The sequence below is a fragment of the Bombus vosnesenskii genome, unplaced genomic scaffold (assembly GCF_011952255.1).
Source record: "Bombus vosnesenskii isolate JDL3184/JDL3185 unplaced genomic scaffold, Bvos_JDL3184-5_v1.1 scf7180000013289, whole genome shotgun sequence".
NCBI classification, from domain to species: Eukaryota; Metazoa; Arthropoda; class Insecta; order Hymenoptera; family Apidae; genus Bombus; species Bombus vosnesenskii.
Window position 1 is genome coordinate 2,416,955 of NW_022882942.1, and position 21,310 is coordinate 2,438,264.

The following is a 21,310-nucleotide window of genomic DNA, read 5'->3' on the forward strand; positions in this document are numbered from 1 at the left end:
TTCACTCCTGTTCTTTTGCACTCTTTCTTTATTTTTTGGTTTCAAATGTGTTATCCAAGGGCAGTAACCCGGGTTTTCATTTTTTTTTTTTTTTAATATTTTCTTCTTTGTCGCTTACGCCATTGATTTTTAGGTGTAAGACTTATAAGTGGTCAACAATAAGAAGCACAGTTTTAACAAGTAACGTTTTGTTGTCTTGCGCGTACACATTCACGCATTCCTTCTATTTTTTTCTTTTTTTTTTTTTTCTTTTTGTCACAGTCATACACGTATACACACATACGTATTCGCACACGCGTACATTCTCTTCCTTGTTCTCCTTTCTCTCTTTATATTTTTCCTGTTTACCCAACTTTTCTATTCCCCTCGTTTTTACTCATCTCTCCTCTCTCTTTCATCCACTAGTTATGTTACTATGAAAACTTACTCTATCGACATTGCTCTATCATTGAAAGTTTCCTCGCAGAGCTTCTGTCTTCTGTTTTCCTATTGTTTTCTTGCGTTGTGTCTAAAAAGATAATACAAAGCGTAGAATTAATTTTACACTTTTAAAGATAAAGAAAAAGATTCAACGATATAACGGTTATATAGATATTAATGAAATAAAAATCAATTATATGAATTTAATACTCTTAAACCTTAAACCGTGAACGCTTTTACGATACCCTGAAACTGTAAACACGGGTCTTTCATGAACGATGCATTTTTTTTAGCAAACGATACTTGTTCAGAAAATTCCACGAAATTCGTATAACATGTACGAACGTTCTAAATTAAGCTTATCACAAAAAGTGTTGTCAAATAACATTTTTTAGGTCAATGTGTAGGAAGGGGCGGCGAGGGGCCGGTTAAACTTAACTCGGACGAAATAACCCGGGTATGAAATACACGCCTTTATAATTTAAAGGTTAAAAATGAATGCTCTGTCGTAAAACTCATGAATCGGCCCCGTTATTTCTCATTAGCACGAATGAAATTCATCGTTAACTCATTATTTAGAATAGATGAATTTTATATCTCGATATCGAATGTAGAATGTTTTCGTAAATGCAGATTAATAGAAATGTTGCTTTACCAATAGTGATAAACTATGTTTGAGAGGATTAGTAAGCCGGTGCTCGAAAATCGGGCATCCGTTGTTGCTGTTGTTGTTGCTGCTGTTGCTGTTGACCGAATGGTGGTTCTTGATAACCAGCATCAGTCGCATCAGGATAACTTGTATATCCTGTCCCACCAACAGGATCCGCTTCGTAACTCGGTGCGAACGCAGCGTCGGTACCTTGCTTGAATCTTTGGAAGGCAAACCAGGCACAGGCAGCCTTTTCAAGTTCGAAGGAAAATATATTAAATTAAAAAGAGATAATAACACGTTATAAGGAAACGAATGATGATAATAGTAAAGCGAATCTTTGTATAAAGTAAAAAGAAAATTAATCGAACGCATGCTCGAACGAGATAATTGATATTTTGAAACTGATTATATACATTCATCTAGAAACTGAACACAATAAAAGTATTTGATGAATGTACCCAGGTGAAAATGGAGAAGAAGGAGAAAGCGATAGCGCTCTGAACGTTGTTCACTCCGTAATTATTTTCCGGCGTTTCCGATTTGTTCCAAGCATTGGTTAAGTAACAGAATCCGACGAAGTAAAGGAATGCCCAAAAGCCAGAAAACCTAAGCATTAAAACAGATTAAAGCGACTTAATTATTACGATACATCGGGTATGAATATTTTCGTTCTAGATTGCGGATGTTCGTGCAAATGTATATTTTTGTGAATGCAATTACAGAAGTGTAACTTGATAGTTTAGTAAGTAAGCTATTGGTTTGAATTTCCTGAGAAATCGTGTATTATTATATGGACGAAATTTAATTTACAGTGAATATTCGGTATCGATCATTTGAAAAGAAATAAAATTACTTTAGGGCAAATAGAATAAGAAATATACCCTAAATCGAGCAGGACGAAATGCTTCCTGGTCTTAACAGAAGACATCTGTTCGAAAAGATATTCGCCAGCAAGGAATCCAATGCTGGCGAGGAAGGCGAGGACTCCAATTCCTATCCCGTAATTACAAGCATTGTGGTCTCCGTTGTAAAGACAAACGTCTTTTCCGTCTGGCTTTTCTATGTATCCCTTGTTGCTTATGCATCCGAACACGATTATCGCGAAGAGCTAAAAGATTAAACGACGATATTTGTAATTTCTGATTTAAATTATTCTTACAAGAAAATACATGATATCTTTGGTAGCATTGCACTTATTACGTATACATATTTTTTCTTAGATTTTTAAAACTTTCTTAATTCGGCGATACTATATTAATTGGTATTGGTTGGTCGGATAAACGCTAGAAGAACTATTTTAATAGAATTTAAAATAATTCAAACAATTCGATAATGTGTGTAATAAATGAAATGGTTAAAACGATCGAAAGGACACGATTCATTGGATCATGTTAGGCTTTTACATAGACAGTGAAATACTGGATATCTTGTTCGGTATTACCGCTTACGATAGTGTCATTTGTTTACGTGACTAATTCGTGAATCGTTCGAATCAATTTTTCGAACTATATATATATATATATATATATATACACGCGCGCGCGCGCGCGCGCACACACACACACACACACACACACACACACACACACACAAATATCGATAGACTTCGTAATATCGTCTTAACTTAGTTCGCAATTTATGCGTGTTTCTTCATACCAACTACTTATAGCGAAAACTATAGATTCGTTGCATTTAGCAGGCTAATCCAAAACTCATAAATAAATTTATTTTACAAATAATGTGCGAAATATACAAAGATAGGTGTAAACGATTACAAGTTCCAACATAGAAATGAGATGCCATATTTAATTAAACGTATAAGTTTGTTGGAACACTTTCCTTCTGCGTTGAAACTAAAATATCCGTTCTCAAACTAGATTTCCGTTTGATTCTCCATGAAATATTTGTTTTTTCTTTTTCCTACGTGTCTATTTATATAAAATCGAATCTAGTTTCGACGTGGTCCAGATCCGTCTTGAGATGGAAGTGGGTTAGACGAAGGTCACAGTTCTGAGAACGAAGAAAACAATCGAGAGTAAAGAATAATTAACAGATAGAATAATTCAATAATTATTTGTTTAAGAGAAATAAAAATGTTTAATTTAAGATAAATCAAAAGAGGAAATAAACGAAGTACGTTACTTTACAGCAGTCGTTTTACAGTCGTTTTACAGTCGTTTTACAGTCGTTTTACAGTCGTTTTTAAAAGTAATTGTCGATTTTCCAACTTAATTACGAATACATTTCAATTTACCTTAATATCCAAGATTTATTAATGTCAAAGAATTCACTCTTTGTAAAGGGGTAATTTGTTTCTATATTTAAGATATAGAACTGTGTAAAATTACATTTGCACTCTTTAAGCATCAAAATTTACAATTTTATTTTTTTTTTTTCTTTTTTTTGCCGTTCTCGTATGAATCACACAGGTGGAACAGATTATTATATCTCGATTAATCGATCGATATCTTGATTAAGAATAGAAAAATATCATAAAATTAGTTTACGAAACGACATTACTTTTCTCAAAAATGTCTAGAAAATGCAAATGCAAATACTTTTAACGGATCTGCGTATTTTTCTCAACTACTACGTAGATCGTTTCTTCTTCTCAGATGACTGTACGCAAAAGAAAAGTACCAAGGTACAAAGGTTAGGTATAAAGGTCGTTTTAGAAAATCAGTTTGCAAGATGTTTAAAATTCTGAATAGGTCGTACGTTTCGCCCAAGATACATTAGATATCAATTGTAAACACTTTCGGACGTATGACATAGGTAATAACATTAGATCATTCGAAGACACGAAAACTCTAACACTACGCAATTAGTTACTGACAATTTATAGTCACGATAAATTCATAGACTCTGTATATGTATATGGACGTAGCACAACACCACGGCCATCACACGATCTCCAGATTCAATTTCTCTTGATTTCTTTTTACGAGGTTTACCTTATAAGGATAAAGTCTACTCGAATCCGTTTACTTCTGCGGAAGACTTAAAACAGCCAGTTAAATTACATCGCTCGAATATAAACAGCCGCCGTACTAATTCCGTTATGGAAGATATGAAATAACAATTCATAAAGTGCTCGCCATGTACGTGAAGATGGATGGAATATTCCAACATCCTTAATAAGGCGGACGACTCATCAAAAATTTGAGATATTGATTTCCTTCACATTGTATATTGTACTCTGCTGTCTCTTCACGTAGTATATTCCGAAGAATCGATCTATGTATAAAAGGATATGCAATTTCATGGAAAAGAAGCGTGTATTTCTATTATTTCGTAGACATTTCTGACACAAGTTAAAGTCACGACATAATATACTATTTCACTCTCTTCTATTTCTAACCAAACTCAAAGTATAATCCGACCCAATTTCGCCACCCATCCCGTATTCTGTGGTAATTAAAATCTTATTAAAATTGTACGCGCCATTCCATTTCGAAATTCGCCCCAAAACTGACCTGGGCTACTTTGCTGTGTTTCAATTAACCCCGCTGCCACTTTTCCCTCAGTCTCAAGCCAATTATATTTTCTTAACGACAGAAAATATCTCGAGTTTAAACAAAATATGAAATTTTATTATTCGTATATAGAATTGGTATCAATTTTTTATTAGAAAACATAATGTTTCCCCCCAAACGTTACGAATCCTTTTTGTTCGCTAAAATAAGAACTAGATTAAGATATCAAAATTAGAGGACTGCAACGGGGTTAGGTATGCAATACTGGTTGCATACGTATGACAATTTTTTCCCACTTTGGTTATCCCTATCAGGCTATCCCCACTATTTCGTTCTTGAAATTGACTAAGAGTTCACCCAGCCAGCTTCAAATGTCTCATATCTATAAGTACTCGTTGCTCGTGTCGTATATTGGCATCCCACTCGCACTCATTGCATCGTTTCCTCGATTTCGCAGGACACCTACCTAGCTAGCCAGAAAAACATTCTCAAGTATGGCCCTAGTTATGGCCCTCGCCATTAAGCTCGAATTATCGTATTTCATTTTTCCATATCTTGAATCACTTTTAAAAATCGTCTATCACTTTCACCGGGATCGGGACCTCAATCAAATTTCTCTCGTTTACTTGAAAGATTTTTCAATAAAGATTCGTCGATTTATCGTTCGACTTTTTATCGCGAAAATTTTTACATAAAATATGTTTGAAAAATCAATAGAAAATTATACGAGATCCTTCTATTATGGGGTGTATCGCTGGAATTTGCGAAAAATCAATAGAACCCCATCGTATGAAACTGGTGGGGGTGGTTCACCCTTTAAAATCAATGTTCGTCGCGTAAAATCGACAATATCGTTTAATACGTAATGACGTTAGTACAGAGCAATCGTTATTAGACGTTCGAAGAGACAACTTACCAGACATACGGCTCTTAAAATCACTTGAGGCCTTTGGATAAAGGCAATAGGGTCGAAAGGGGCTCCTGCCTTTCCTCCACCGTACGCTCCACCGTCCATCTTATTACGACTGAGCTGAAATTTGAAAGCTCGAAGCTAATGGAAGCGCGCATGCGCCGACAGACAGTACTCTTTTCCTATCCCCACCACCCAATTTTTTAGGGTGTATCCTTTCACAAGGGCGCTTCGGGTGGATGGAACGTAAATTAATCGAGAATTCGACCCTTCTCGATTCACTCACCAGTCGCCATGCGTGTTTCTATTCGATCGTACGTTACTTTCTTTAATTTCATTAACCTGAATTTACGTTGATAGGGATATTGGCGCGATTAAACGAATGTTATCAGTCTGTTTATCGTCATTCCTACTAAATCAAGTTTTTAATTGTTTATATTATTCCAATGAAAAATAAAATTTATAACCATCTATAATAAATCATCTACTTAACGTAGGAGTGATATCATTTAATTTTATTTATCATTCTTTGTAATCCATTTAAAAATGTCGTGTCAGACGAGTGTTCTATATGTTCTATATGTTCGATAAATTCATCTTTCGTTCGACTCAATTTTTGCTCCATCTATATTGTAAATTGTTTGTCATTTATTTTTATCATTATTATTTTATTATTACTTTATCATGTATTTATCATAATGTAGTTTGAAATCTTATTATAACAAAAAATTATATTACTAATAATAAAGAAGGCTGATTATTCTAGAACCAAGAATTTATTAACATCTATAAAATGTTTATAATACCTTTCTCGAAAATTCTGACAAAAATAAAACAAATTAAAGCTTTGTATAAAAAATAAATTTTATATCTTATAAATATTATAATATCTTCTTGATTTTTATACTTAGTACTTTACTTTATACCACATATATAAGTTATATTCATCTTAGATAATAGAAGCGTTATTAATCCTAATGCACCCATACAGATGCAAACGTGACGAAGGTTAATATGTTTTGGTTTTATCTTCAACTGTAAAAGATAATGAAAATTGAAATATTTAATGTTACGTAAATACCATGAAACAACAAAGTGACATTGTATTGTGATTTCATTGGAAAATTTTTCAGGACTTACCCTTAAAATCAATTCGTTAAGTTCGGAAATGTTCTTATTTACTTCTTCTAACTCTGTCAGTGTTGCAGCAACAGCGATAGGTAATACCTTAGAAGCGCTCAAACACTTGTTGGGATCGATAAAAATATTAATTTTTTCCTTAACGAGTCTCAATCGACAATACGCCATAAACGCTTGTATCAAACAGAACTGCTGCTCTGCGTCTTTGATTATTTCAAGAAAATGTTCGATCCTAAAAAAAACAATGAATTCTTGATAAAACTACTCGTTAAATTACGTATCTGTATACAAGAGAAAAGTCTTTTAGAATAATTTTAACAAAATAATATTCAACCTGTCCTCAACATTTGTTATTACGATGTTGGATCTTCTTTTCCTAATGTTTAAATAATTTTTTAACTCTTCAGCCTTTTTGCAATCAGTGCCTATATTAAAAATTTCTAGATTAGATAAGAAATATATATGTACTGTAAATAAGTGTAAATTACAACAATGAAATTTGTATTGGTAAAGGCAAATGAAAAGTTTTCATTCGAATTTGACTTCATTATTTAACGTTATTAATATATTAAGAACATTTCAATTTACCTAACATTATTAGCTCTTGTACAGTAAGCTCGTGTAATACATCCGTTGATATATTTCTTTTCTTGCATTCTACTATTAATTCAGATGCACCCAAACCACGCAACAAAGTTGCTGTTTGTTTAGTAAAACCAAAGGGATCAAAATAATTACTCATTGTTTCTTATAATGCTAAAAATTAAAATCTTATTTTTTTATATAAATATATTTTTTTATATAAATAAATCTTATTTTATTCATATAAATATATTTTTCTAACTCTTTAATCGTCCTTCATAAATTTAAATGTAGAATAATAACATTACAATTTAATCTTCAAAAGACACTGACATTTTCAAATTCTACTTACTTTATAAGTTCCTAATATAACACTCGATTAATATTATACTCTTTTGTACAACAAAATTATTGATATATACGGTTTCACCACCGAAACCTGATGTTAACCTAAATTTAATATTTTAACGATTCCGCAGTAACGAACTTTGATGACGATATTAATACACTAAATTTTTCTGTCCCGTTCTAGTCGCATCATTCATTACGCTTGTTTCAAAAGTTTTATAATAATCTATTATCGTATAATAGGTTAAGTTTCAAAGTGTTCATAAATCTATCAATCTTTTATAGATAAATTTTATTCTGTAAACTTACATGCATTCTAAATAAATACACACACACACACACACACACACGCTATATATATTTAAATGTATACTTAAACGTAATGTATACTAAGATTACAATTTTATAACTTAGATATCCATGCATTAAATTGAGTCTGATAAGATATATGCAACTTCATTTTAATCAGTTGAAATACAATGGAAAATATGTAAATCAGATACTTTTTAACGTACACTTGATCATATGCTCGATCATGTATTTAATTATATTAATAGTTCTGGATATTACTCAAATGTTGAATATGTAAATATATTTTCTTTCCTCACGAATGATTTAACGTAAATTATTGATTTTATATCAACATTAGTATTTACCATTCATATTACATATGTTCAGTATACGTATATATTCAGCACGTATGCATATAGACAATATATTTACAATTGAATGTATCTTCGATTTGTTAGAAAAAGTGATATTCTAATTCGAAATTACTGGTATTACTGTATTAATATGTAAATATAATAAATACATACCACGGTGTACCAATATTCTTTTCAGCCATCGTAATTTATATCTAGATAAGGTAAAAAAAAGGATTCAATAAAAATAATAATAACAATTATAATGCCAATATTCTATATTGTGTTCTATATTTTTTTTTTTATATATATTCTAACATCTAAACAATACATTCATCGATAAAGAAACATCAGTAATCAGATAACCATGAACCAATCCGATTATTTGTCGACTACTGAAAATGTCGATTTGACGCTTATTGAAAATTTCTCCTGATATCAAAGAAATGAATTCAATACGAACTGGACTTTATATAAAACCAAAATACAATTCGTGGTTTCCAAAGTATCGAAAAATCGACGGATATTTCTACGTAAGCGTATGATAGCTAGGGACATGGAGGAGGTCATGCTCGACAGGGGTGATGGAACAAGTGTCTGTGTACAAGATGGCGGCGCCCGGGGCCTTAACTGTCGTGAAAATCGCCAGGAAGTAGCCTGTAAACGGAAGCCGCGCGGTGTCGCAGCGAGCCGCGGATCCCCGCTCCGAAGGATGTGATCCGAGGAAGAAGAAGAAGAAGGCCGAGCCTGGGCCAGAAGAGCCTTTTTCAACACTGCCACGAGGAAATCCGGATTATCCAACTTCCTCGGGCCAGTATCGTGATCGTCTTCGTGGCCACGCCGACGATGGAGTCCAGGGAACGCTACCAGGAGCTCTGCAGACTATGCGCATCCTACGACGCCGTCAAGATGGACATCTTCGGTCAAGAGGGCAAGAACAGACAGCTCGTTGACAAGATACAAGCTTGTCTGCCGTTTAAGGTTCGTCATCGTTCGCCTACCAGAGATTTCTTTACACGTCAACCTCCTTTCCCTTCGTGTCAACCTCCTCAAATCATTTTCAAAATGTTCCCCATTTAACGAGTAACTTGCGATTCAATTTGCAACATTTCGCTTATTTATGTCGGAAATATATTATATCAATGCCTTTCTTATTTTATAGTTTCTTTAAATATGTCTCGCAATTGTGTGAAGTCACAAGTGGTTTTGTACTGCTTTCTGTCTTTCATATTTCCGAAAAGTTTGATCAAGTTTGCGTGGCGTTTTATGATGATTTCTGTTAGTCATAGTTTTATCTCCCTCTGGGTATTATTTATTAATTGTGTTTTAATTTATATACACAGTTCAATTCCTACTTGTTTCGGAAAAATGATAAATTTTGAAAAATCGATGAATTTGGTGTTAATCTTAAATGATCCGTCAATTTTATTCTTATTTTATTATCGGGTTGCTTCTTCGTTTTAATTGTTCTTGTTACTATTTTTAATTGGCTTTTACGCCTTGTTCGTTGCGATGAAAAGTATTTATTACGTTATTTTCCTTGTTTGAAATATGCTCGATCTTATTATTCATTGTATTATTTTACGATAAAGTTAGAATTGTTGCCCTTCTTCGTTTTCCTTTTTTTTTTTTTTTTCTTTCTAATTTAATTTGTTGTTTTTACTATGTAAAAACTTCTATATAATTTTATATTTTATGTAAATATAATATCAATAGCTCTTGCATTAAATAGTTTGATGTATATTTAAATGTTTGTAATTTTTATTTCCGTTTATTTAACATCTTTTTGATGGATTCTGAAGTGTATAAAATATTTTTTATGTAAATTCGAAAGTACCATTTTTTTTCTTTTTTAAATTTTCAACTTATATATTTGTATAACATTTTGAAATGTAACTATCATAATTCTTTTAAGTTCATTTCATTTTATATTTACTTCATGCCGTACCTTCCAATATTGATATTTTTACATGTATACAATTTTTCTGATAGTACGATTTACGTTCTTTTGAAGTTATTGAAAATTTAATTATAATGTCAATGATAATATTATTATGATATATCAAAAATTACTTTTTTATTTGTTGTATCAAATACACATTTCAATCATTGTGAGTCTAGAAATATTATATAATTCCCAGGCATGTGTACGACATCATTGCCAAATTTTACTTGGAACATTTTCATAGTGACGTTGGTATAAATGTTAACTGCAATACTATACATCTTTGTTCATATCATTTATGTTACTGATATTACTTTATGCTAATTATACTTATTTTAATTGTTGCGTTGCATAGTCCATCAAGTTCATTTATATATTGATTAAATAAGAATGAAAACATTAATATTTAAATATTTAATTTCAGATTGCAGAAAATGATCGACTACCGAAATGCCTGTGTTATCGGTGTATGTACAATTTGGAAAATTTCTATGATTTTAGAACAGCATGTGTTAATGCAGTGGCTCTCTTGGAAAGGTGTTTATCACCTTCAGAATCGGTAAAAATAAAAATTTGCTTAATCGTTTAAAAAAAATTGTTGTCCTATTTTAATCTTAAATATTTAAAACATCTTTTTCAATCGTTCAGAATGGAGATGTTACAACCATCTTGACGTGCTGTAATAATTCAGAGTTTTTCGAAGGACGGAAAAGTATACCAGTGTTAATTCCAGAAGCTCCTATCGTAAATCCAAATGCTGCTTTAGGCACACCACCCAGATTGAATTCTGATGGAGAGGCTGATCATGAGACAGAAGAAATTGATAACAGTGGGACAGACGAAGGTGCTTTCTTCAATTTCAACATATGAAAAATATGTATTAAGAAATAGTATTCTATTATTCTATTCTTGTTCTTCCTTTTATTTTAGCAACAGTCATGGACGACTCTGAAGATCGTCATTCAGAGGAGTATGAAATGGATATGGAGACAAATCCAAGTGATTTTTTGGAAATGACCTCGATAGTTGCAGAAGAACCTGAAGAATCAGGATTAAAACATCAGGATGTTTCCAGTAACTTATCAGAGGTATATTATATATTAATTCAATTGAATGTATAGCTTAGATGTGTCTAGTGAAATCTGATAATTTACATTATTACAGCATACATCTCAACAACATGAAGTTTATGTTTGTTCCTTGTGCAGCAAAGCATTTAGTTCAAAGGGTCATTTGTCCTTGCACGCACGCATTCACGTTGGTGCCGGTGACGTGATTGGTGAAAAAGTTCTTACGGATGATCATACATCGTATAAAAGGCCCTATCAGTGTGATCTCTGTCATAAATCATATTCCACTGCAAAACATCGTTGGGGTCATGTATCTACAACTCATAGGTATGTCTTTTTTAACTCTCATGCTTTCATTTAACAATTACACATATTTTTAAAATGGATACGTAATATCATAACAAAAAGATCTAAAACATCAACAAGAATAATTCTAGGAGGGAGTATCATGCTATTCTGAAGAGGCAAAGCAAAACATTAATTGTAAAATTAATATTAATATGTAAAGGGAATATTTGATAGATATTGATACATATTAATAATGATAGTAACAATGACGGTATGCTAATATCTGTATCAGAGGCCATCCGGCAGTGACATGCGGTTATTGTTCCCGTATCTACTCAACCCGAACAAATTTGGAAGAACATATAAAATCACGTCATGCTGGTCTTCCAGCACCTACAGAGGTTCCACTGAACAATGCCTATCGGCCAGAAAATAGATGTCAATGCAATGCTTGCGGGAAGATTTGCACGGATGCTATGGAATTGAATCTTCATGGTAGGATTTGTACCGAAGGGCAGAGATTAGATCTTTCAGGAAAAAACGAGATTAGTGATAATAAAGTTGTGGATAGTTCAGAAGCTTCAAGTATTGGAAGTGATGACGATGGCAAAGATTATAGGTACTATTAGTTCTATTATCGGATTAAATATATCTCATATCTTTCTCTTTCCCTTTTTCCTTATTTTTTTTATTTACAAAGGTGATTTAAAATTATTTAATTATTTAGAAGTGCGGAAGCTAAATTAGCGAAAAATCCTCAATTAACAATTTTAAAACAAGCATTAACAAAAGGAGATAGTCTTAAGCGAGATTTTGAAGACAAATTTACTACAAATTGCAAACCAAAAAAATTGCCGAAAACAGGTAACTTGAATACAAAATAAAGTTTTATTCATACAATTATGAAACAAGAATTAATTTTTTCTTTCATTTAATAGAGCATAATGACTTTCAACGTACTAAGAAATGGTATTGTGAATCGTGTCCTCAATGTTTTACTTCAGTTAATGATTTAAAAGAACACGAAGCAACTCACGATGCGGATAAACCATTTATTTGTATTTTGTGTAAAAAAGACTTTTTTCTTAAATCTTCTTTAAGCAGGCATATTCAAACGTTACATGGTGTTGATCCATGTCCTATGGTGGAAAGTGATAAATGTCTAAAGAAAATTGTTTCACATAATTGGAATGAATCTATGGATCTCGATTCGTATGAGGGTAAAACCTCTTCTGAATTTCCATTGTCTCCAGATGTACGTTTTATAGAGTTTAACACAATCTTTTCTTTTTTCTTTTCTTTCTTTCTTTCTTTCTCTCCTTTTTTTTTTCATTTTTTCTTAGGGAAAAATTACACTATTTAATCTTCATTCTGCATTTTTCTTTTTTTTTTTTCTTTAATTTTAGACAAATGCAGAAAATGAAGACGACCATGAGAGTGGACAAGATAATCTCATTGAAATTGAAACTGTGTTTGTTTGTGAAATTTGTACTCGTGATTTTAATGACCGTGCATCTCTTTGGCTTCATATTCGTGCTACTCACAAAGAATTTGCAGCATTTGCATGTGGTGTTTGTTTAAAAATTTGTGCAGACAACACACAACTTTTGAACCATGTAAATATGTACCACGGCGGCTCGAAATTATTACTTTCTGAACAAAGAAGGTACTTCGTTTCAAATTATATAAATGCTATTTGATAATAATGGCAAATTTGTAACTATTTTTATTATTACTGTTAATAGGTACAGTTGTACTATTTGTGGTAGGCAACATGATTCCAGAAAAAAATTAATTGCTCATGTATCCATACATAATGTGGATCCAAATTATGATCCTGCTACTTTTGTTCAATTAAATAGTAATTATTATGGAGAGAACATTAATGGTAACGAAACTGCGGAACAAATGCTTGACTACGAAGAGGATAGCGATAAAGTGGACTGTTATATTTGCTATAAATCGTTTCCTAATGAAGATCATTTAATACGACATCAAAGAAATGCGCACAGAGTAAGAATACTTATAACAACGACCAAATTATTAAGCGGAGCAAGGAATTTTCTTACATTCTTTTATTAAGCAAATTTTTCAATTTCACAGTCGGAACAACTAGTGCCAGCAGGAGATCCTTTAAATCCTTCGAGTTTAAATGGTGGTGGTAATAGAGCTCAATATCATCTCTTTTTCGTTTGTGAACTTTGTGGGAGTTCACATCCTAGTAAATGGGAACGTTGGCTACATGTTAGTTCGTCTCATAGCAATGAATCAGCCATAAAATGTGATCGTGAAGATTGCGGTAAAATTTTTGCTACAAAATCTCTTAGAAACGAACATATTCAGCATCACGCAATCCAAGGTTCATCCCCAAATACTTGTGAAATTTGTGGTAAACTTTGGGGTAGTAGAGTTGATTATTGGAAGCATGTTATGGGTGTTCATTCGGATACCGTTCCATTAATTTGTGGTGTCTGTTTAAAAGTGTTTCCAAATGTTTTGCAACTGAGTACTCATGTAAGATCGAAACATTGGCCGTTAACGAATGGTGACTTTAGCTGTGACATTTGTGGTAGACCATATTCGAATAAATCCAAAATGTCCAGACATAGAAAAATTCATGGTTTTGAGGAAAGCTGTGAAAATGGGGCTGAAAATAGCGAGAATAAAGTAGAGGGGCGAATGAGGGAAACAGAATTAAGTTGCGAGCTTTGTGCAGATTTGAAGTTTACTAGTTTAGAAAAATTATGTAATCATAGACGAATCGTTCATGGACTTTTCCCTTGCGATCTCTGTAATAAATGCTATGGAAGAACTTCACATTTATGGAAACATGTAAACAGAGTTCACAAAGGTCATGAAGATGTAACTTGCCCTTATTGTATGAAAACTAGTGCTTCAAAAGATCATTTAGCAGCACACATTTCAAAAATTCATAGATACGAACCTGATTCTAGAAAGGATGGGAAAGATAATAGACAATTTAAAACCGAAGAAGTTAGTTTACATTATTGCGAAAAATGTAATAAAGGATTTCACAAGCGGTATCTATTGCGCAGACATATGAAAGGATGTCAGAATTACAGGAAAGACCCTGGAGCATTATTAACGAGATGCAGAGCTTGTGAAAGAATATTTAAAGATCGTGCCAGTTTACAAAAGCATATCGAGAATCATCATAGCACATACACGTGTCATCTTTGTAATGAAACAATTACCTCAAAATTAGGGATTATGACACATAACAGGGTGAAGCATATGGATCATCCAGATTTAACCTGCAATTTTGGATCTTGTAGAAAATTATTCAGAACTAAAGAAGATTTAGAAGCCCATAGAAAAGATCACAGGTATGTAACTTTAACAATAATTATTAGCATTTATATCTTTATCGAAGTACAAATATTTTATCCTATAAATGATTAATTGTGATTAATTTCTATTTTTTTTTTTTTTTCTTTTTTTTTTCTATTAAAGATATCATACCACTCCTAACGTTTGTGATTTCTGCGGTGATACGGTTGAAAATAAACTGAAGTTAAAAATGCACGTTTTATCTCTTCATCGCAATGAAATTGGTGTATCTTGTGGAGTGTGTTTAATACCAATGAAAGATCCAAAAGAACTTAAAAGTCACGTAGAAGAAGTTCATTCCAGTGTTCTTTCAAGACCCAATACGTGTCAAGTTTGTGGGAAACAATATGCTTCAAAATGGAAAGCTTTTGATCATACTAAAAAATGCCATGGAAAAGTATTTAGGACTTGTAAACAATGTCTGGCTGTTTTCACTGAAGATTCTGCAATTAGAGATCATTATGAAACAATACATAATATTCCCAAAGATCAACTTGCAGCATTTGAACATAGATTAGATATTGGGCCGAAAAACGAAGATTTTGGAATAGAGGTAGGTTTGTAATAAGTAATTATAAAAGTTACTATAAGTAATAGTAAAACTGTATTTTATATAGTTGAATATAAAATTATTGTTTCTGCGTTAGTCTCCTGATATAATAGTGAAAGAAGAACCAGAGGATTTAGAATACGAGGTAGATATGTGTGATGAAGATTCTAGCGACTCAAAAAGGAGAAGGTCCTTAACGGATACCTACGATTGTGAAATGTGTCCAGAAATGTTTGTAAACAGCGATGCACTTTCAAAACATTATCGTAACATGCACAATACTGATCCAGAAAGAATGTTTAAAAGATTAAAACAGGATGAACAGAGAAGAATGCGTGGTAAACTGAATTTCTCTTGCAAGAATTGTAGGCGACAATTTTGCACTAAAACATTGTATTGGAACCATATTGCAACTTGCAGACGAAATATACGAAAAGGAGTAAGTAGCATTCTTGAACAAAAAATTAATGTATTTTGAATTTATATTAATCCAAATTCTTTTTGCAGGAGGAAAATTTATCTTTACGAAATGACATGTTAAGTAGCCAAGAAGAATTTTTGAAGAATAATAATCAAATTAAGAAAGAAGAACCTACGTCAGATTTAAATATTCCTGATTTCAATCTCTTTGAAGATATAAATCTTCAACTCTCTGGTCAGAGACCTCTCCCGAATCTTATGCCACTCACTCAGAGGTAAATACTGTAAAATACAATAAAATATCTGTTTTCTTTTATTCTTTGTTTCTTAATCTTAATTTATGAATGATATATATATGTCGGAGATGAAAGAACACCGGAGTCTTTGGAATTTTGATTAATCCCGCAACATTGTAACCTAGAGTCTACTATAGCTGTAATTAAACAATTGTAGTTATTCAATCCGATTGTAATTGTTCGAGAGTTGTGATAATGAGCTTGGGCTCGAGGCGACAGCCAGTCGCCGAACGTAGCCGCGGTCACGGGATGAACGCTTTGTCTAACAAAGGCATGGAATAATTCTATAGCTCTCCTTAAAAAGGAAATAGTTGTAACACGCGACAGTAAACATTCCAACGGTGTCTGTCCCATAGCTCGCCACACGCAGACCCTATTCTTCGAGTAAGATTGCCGGACGTCGATGCGTCTCCGCAGTACATGTTCAGCTAGCTCGAGGACCCGTTATAAATCTTAAGATTTAGTCAACTAAAGTCCTTCAAACAGACAAACAGTCTTTGTCCCAACTACGGGAAAATAGGGGAGACCTATTTTTCAACGAGCGGCGTCTCCCACTAGCAACTTTCCCTCGAGGGCGGCTAGCATCTTTTTCTAACCACCGGTATGGAGATTGACCAATTAGCAGCAACGCCAATTTCCCTTACTTTCTGAACGAAGGCTTTTCTCGACGAATCCGATGATCTCGTGTCCTTAGACACACCCCAATATAGTCATTCTCGCTCGCGATCTCATCGATGAAAGGAGTAACCCTTTACGACCAGTGAATATTACGCGTCCGACTTAGATTTTGTGAGTACGTTCATCTATCATCCCGTCGACCGCGGATTCGTTATTGAACCTAGGATCATTGTCATTAGTTTCTCGAGTACCTAACTACCACGGTTACTTGTCCGGTTCTATAATAATCGTATTTGCACTAGTCAATGTCTTCTCTATTGCATAACGACAACGTGTAACCCAAACGAAGATTCGTTTCATGCCCCTAACCCTAATTCTACTGTAAACCCGACATATATATATATATATATATCAATCACAATTTCAGGGCGAAATCTTCAATGAAATGTTCAAGAAAGGATTCCAGGAAAGTTTATGATGAATCAACAAATACAGAATGTGCCTGTGAAGTGTGTGGAAAACAATGGCCAGCAAAGAAACATTTATGGCAACATTTAATTCGTTTCCATCGAGCGGAAGCAGCAGTCACTTGTGGAGTATGTTTGAAACTTTGTAAAGATTATGATGATTTGGCAGAACATTTGAAAGCTGCACACGAAGCGATATTATCAACTGAAGGAAATAATTTTACATGTAAAGTTTGCGGCAGGTATTGTATGCTTAGTTCTGTACTTGTACATAGTATTGTAATATACATGATATATAATCGGGAATTTATGTTTGATAGGTATCACAATGCTCGTAGTAAATTGTTATTACACACAAGTATTCACATCGGCCATCCAGGTACTAGTACTTGGTGTCCAAAATGTCGAAAAAATATTACCGATGAAGCTGCACATTCGACTACGTGTAATACGAAGACGGAAGATGGAGAACAAATGAAAAATAATGAAAAAACAGAGGTAACTAATTACAAAAATATAAAATAATGTACTTACTACAATTAATGAAAGTATATTTGTATATTAACGTTTTTACATAAACTCTTATCAAAAGGGAAGTCTAATAGCTGATGATGCGATAATTGAAGAAGTGGAAGAAGGAGATTTTGAATATGAAGCAGAAGAAGAAGCAGATACAGAAGAATCAGAAAGTGGTAGTAGTACAGAAGCCGAAGAGGAACATGAATCAGAGGATGAATCTAGAGCTACTGAAGAAATTACTTACAATTCAGAGAGCGAGGATTCAGAAGAACTAGATAATTTAGAAATCGATGAAAAGAACATGGAGCATTATCCTTTAAAACATCCTCCAGATTCCAAAAATGCAGGTATTGAAAGAAACGATGATCAATCTAAAATTAAATAATTTAGTTTATTATAATCGACAACAAGAAAAAAATATCAATCTTGTTAGCGTACATCTTTTAACAATTAATTGAATATATGAAAAGCTAAATATGTTATCGTTATTGCAGAAACAAAGAAACACGATGCAAATTTATCGGATGACGATGGACCTCCTGTTCTCAGTCCCATGATGCCTCTGCTTCCTGAGAATATGTCTGTAGAACAGCCGATAAGTCATAAACTAGGCCCTATAGTGCCTCTAACTGAGAAAGACGTGTGCGATTTATCAGAGATTCGAAATCGATCTTCCCCGAAACCTATGAATCTATATGAAAAACATTTACCTAACAATGAATCTTTAGAGTTAGAATCTGAAACATTTGCAGATCGAAGCGATGAAGATTTTGAGGATACGAAGAACGAATCTGATGAAAACTCCACTGAAGAAAATGAGGAAGAGAATGAGGATAACGAGGAGATTGAGGAGAACGATGAAATAGAATTAAACGAAGATCTAGAAGAACCTGGAGATAACGAGGAAATCGAGAAAAATGGGGACAGTGAACAGATTGAAGATAACGAAGAGAATGAAGAAAACGGAGATATTGAAGAAATGGAAGAGAATGAAAGAAACGAAGGGATTGATGAGTCAGAAGAACACGAAGGAAATGAAGAAATTGAAGAGACAGACGAAGAAAATGAGGAGAGAGAGGAAAACATGCAGTTGGATGATCTGGAAGGTGCTGTTCTAATGGTGACTGATGGGAATCAAATATTGATTCAGCAAGGAATAATAGAAGACGAGAATGAGAATTCAAATCAAGAATATGTTTATTCCGCGCTTAGGTACAGTACAGAAGAGGACAGCGACGATGCAAGGAAATGAGTGCCAAATTGAGATTAAATAGCTGGAAGAAATTTACGGCGTGACAGAGTTGTTGTATGTTGTTTGAAGAACGAAGAATACGTGGAAATGAATTCGATGAAAATTAAATATGCTAAAATCGAATTGGACAAAATCTAAAATCTAGTTTTCAAATAGTTAGCGCTAAATAATCTATATGAAATAGATTGTTTGTAAAGTAGAATGTTCCATTTCTGATGGTAAGTAGAAATGACGTGAAATATTAAATGTTTGACCTTTTTTCGAATTATTTGAAGTGCCACAAATTTCCTATGCTTAAATGTTAACGACTTGTACTGTAATTAAAAATTAGTAATTATTAATTGGTAATTAAAAATAAAAATATTAGAAACTTAAGAAAATATTTTACAGGTGAATATTTTTTGCATATGCATTGTTAATATAAAAATTATGTATTCCATTGATAGGACTTTTCTTATTCTTTGATTTTAGTTAATATTGTCGACGAAACATGTCCACGTATTCCTAAAAATTGTCAAAGATAATCGCAATTTGTATTACTTTACTCTGTATAAAAGATACAAATGAATTATTATGTGACGTGTACCTTGGAATTCATATTGATGACGCGATAATTTGTAAATATGTTAGATTAAGTGATACAAATAGCTTTCACAAACTGTATGATAAGGGACGGTTCTTTCATTGTGTCAAGCAAATGTAAAGAAAGGTAAGATTAAAACAAAAAGAGTGAGCTTAATCCTTTACGTAACGCTATGAATTTAAAGTTTACGCAATGAATATAAAGAATTTCAAGCGTATCGAAAGTGACTATATAAGCTAATACGATATAATAAATGAACAGTCCCTGATCTCTCCTAGACAACGTTTTCGTCGTATTTAAGTTTCGAATTTACAGACGCAATAAATCGGAGACTCAACTTTGATTTAATATTAGGTAATTCGATCGGTATCGATATTTCGCACACAACACGTTCAAAATTTTTCCTTATTTAATAAATCTTCAAATAAAAAAAAAAAAAAATAGTACAAACGTAGCAATATACAGAGTATCTATGATAATATAATATAATATATATATATATATGTATATATATATGAATATATATATACACACATATATATATATATATACACATATAATTAACATTATTCAAAGTATAAAACGGTTTAAAATATATTAAATTATAACTATTTTTTTATTGAATGTTCGATTTTTTAATAACTTGAAGAACATTGCTTGAACCTGAATGTTCGTTTCGAATATATACTATCGTATTTGTTATACTGTTGCACACGTCTATGTTAATATTATACTACTATTATTATTACCCTCATTCTTATTATTATATTAATACTATTATCATTTCGGTATTATATTAATATCGATTCGATTGAATCTACCTTGAATCTGCAAACAAAATTTCGAAAATTGATGGGTTAAGGAATCGAAACAACTTAGTGTACATAGTAGGCATGTAAGCGATTTCGTGTACAGTTACATTATACAATACGAAAGAAAACATATTGATATGTGTGCATGAGCAAAGTATGATTATTATGTGATAGAATGGAAAGGCCAGCTTCATTACTCTTTTTACCATCGTATGCGTTAAAATACCGAAGGAGGAACTGGTAATCAATCACTTCTATTTTCCAACAAAGCTGTACAATAGTATATATCAACGAAAGAAAAACCTCGATAATAATCATCGAGTAAACATTTTTCTAAATGTACTAAACATCTTACTGCACTTATCCGATACATATTCGTTCAGTTTCTCTAGAAAGACGCCGTTCCGTTACACCTTAGCAGCCTTAGTGTTCGTATGTAGTTTAGGATAGTGAATGACATTAATTTCGTTTGAATTATTCATTACTCCAGTGTCATCGATAACATCCATTAAAATGGTAGCAAAGTAAAAACGCTGTTTCCCATTCTCTATCGGATAGTTCTCGGTGATACATTCCTTAATTCATGTTTAATATTCTTTCCTTTCTTCTTTTTCTATGTTCTTGTTTCGTTTGTTATTTATTCGGGGCATTCGCTTCCTTTCCAGCGTGTTAGTGCATAAGAAATGAGAATGGCGATTCGCATTTAACGTTTGTAACGATTATAATAAAAATTACTAAGTTGATTAATTTCCTATTTTTATTTCAATCCCGAAAAAGACATAAAAATAATAGTCTGAATTACTAATCTTATATTATATCAAGTATCTTTTCAAATATAAAAGTATGTGCATAACTTAAAATTGTATCGTTCCTTGAAATTATAGTTCAGCAAACGTTATGTGTTGTAGCAGATAGATGGATACAGTTCTGGCGCACGATATTGATCGAGACAAAATTCAGAAATATT

At 32.7% G+C, this 21,310-nt stretch overlaps 2 protein-coding genes across 4 annotated transcripts; one reads left to right on the plus strand and one right to left on the minus strand.

Annotated features, from left to right (window-relative positions):
* Positions 1 to 221: 221 nt before the first annotated feature.
* Positions 222 to 7,774, minus strand: LOC117232520 (synaptogyrin). The gene is made up of 9 exons (XM_033491915.1): positions 7,533 to 7,774; positions 7,187 to 7,354; positions 6,933 to 7,023; positions 6,599 to 6,830; positions 5,465 to 5,578; positions 1,954 to 2,180; positions 1,531 to 1,678; positions 1,076 to 1,319; positions 222 to 508 (listed from the first exon to the last, which is right to left on the minus strand). Exons 2-8 carry the CDS (start codon positions 7,338 to 7,340, stop codon positions 1,104 to 1,106), a joined length of 1,182 nt encoding a protein of 393 aa, XP_033347806.1. The 5' UTR covers positions 7,341 to 7,354; positions 7,533 to 7,774; the 3' UTR covers positions 222 to 508; positions 1,076 to 1,103.
* An 807-nt stretch (positions 7,775 to 8,581) lies between these two features.
* LOC117232494 (zinc finger protein Xfin-like) lies at positions 8,582 to 19,967 on the plus strand. 3 transcript variants are annotated; one of them, XM_033491868.1, is made up of 19 exons: positions 8,582 to 9,153; positions 10,542 to 10,676; positions 10,766 to 10,961; positions 11,048 to 11,205; positions 11,282 to 11,514; positions 11,768 to 12,094; positions 12,203 to 12,339; positions 12,414 to 12,730; positions 12,882 to 13,141; positions 13,221 to 13,488; positions 13,579 to 14,822; positions 14,950 to 15,379; positions 15,474 to 15,815; positions 15,884 to 16,071; positions 17,138 to 17,419; positions 17,498 to 17,675; positions 17,770 to 18,043; positions 18,191 to 18,802; positions 18,909 to 19,967. In XM_033491868.1, the coding sequence occupies exons 1-19, from the start codon at positions 9,019 to 9,021 to the stop codon at positions 18,968 to 18,970; spliced, it is 5,778 nt and encodes a 1,925-aa protein (XP_033347759.1). In that variant the 5' UTR covers positions 8,582 to 9,018; the 3' UTR covers positions 18,971 to 19,967. The 3 variants fall into 3 exon arrangements, with proteins under 3 accessions (XP_033347759.1, XP_033347758.1, XP_033347760.1); XM_033491867.1 differs by having other exon boundaries at positions 8,583 to 9,153; positions 18,191 to 19,967; XM_033491869.1 differs by lacking the exons at positions 8,582 to 9,153; positions 10,542 to 10,676; positions 10,766 to 10,961 and having other exon boundaries at positions 11,052 to 11,205; positions 11,326 to 11,514; positions 18,191 to 19,967.
* Positions 19,968 to 21,310: the final 1,343 nt, after the last annotated feature.

Coding starts and splice junctions, on each gene's coding strand:
- LOC117232494 (XM_033491867.1), top strand. CDS start 9,019: ATGGAGTCCAGGGAACGCTACCAGGAGCTCTGCAGACTATGCGCATCC. Junction 11,515..11,767: donor CATGTATCTACAACTCATAG/GTATGTCTTTTT, acceptor TATCTGTATCAG/AGGCCATCCGGCAGTGACAT. Junction 12,095..12,202: donor GACGATGGCAAAGATTATAG/GTACTATTAGTT, acceptor TTAATTATTTAG/AAGTGCGGAAGCTAAATTAG.
- LOC117232520 (XM_033491915.1), bottom strand. CDS start 7,340: ATGAGTAATTATTTTGATCCCTTTGGTTTTACTAAACAAACAGCAACT. Junction 6,831..6,932: donor ATAACAAATGTTGAGGACAG/GTTGAATATTAT, acceptor TGTTTTTTTTAG/GATCGAACATTTTCTTGAAA. Junction 5,579..6,598: donor TTAACGAATTGATTTTAAGG/GTAAGTCCTGAA, acceptor TTCAAATTTCAG/CTCAGTCGTAATAAGATGGA.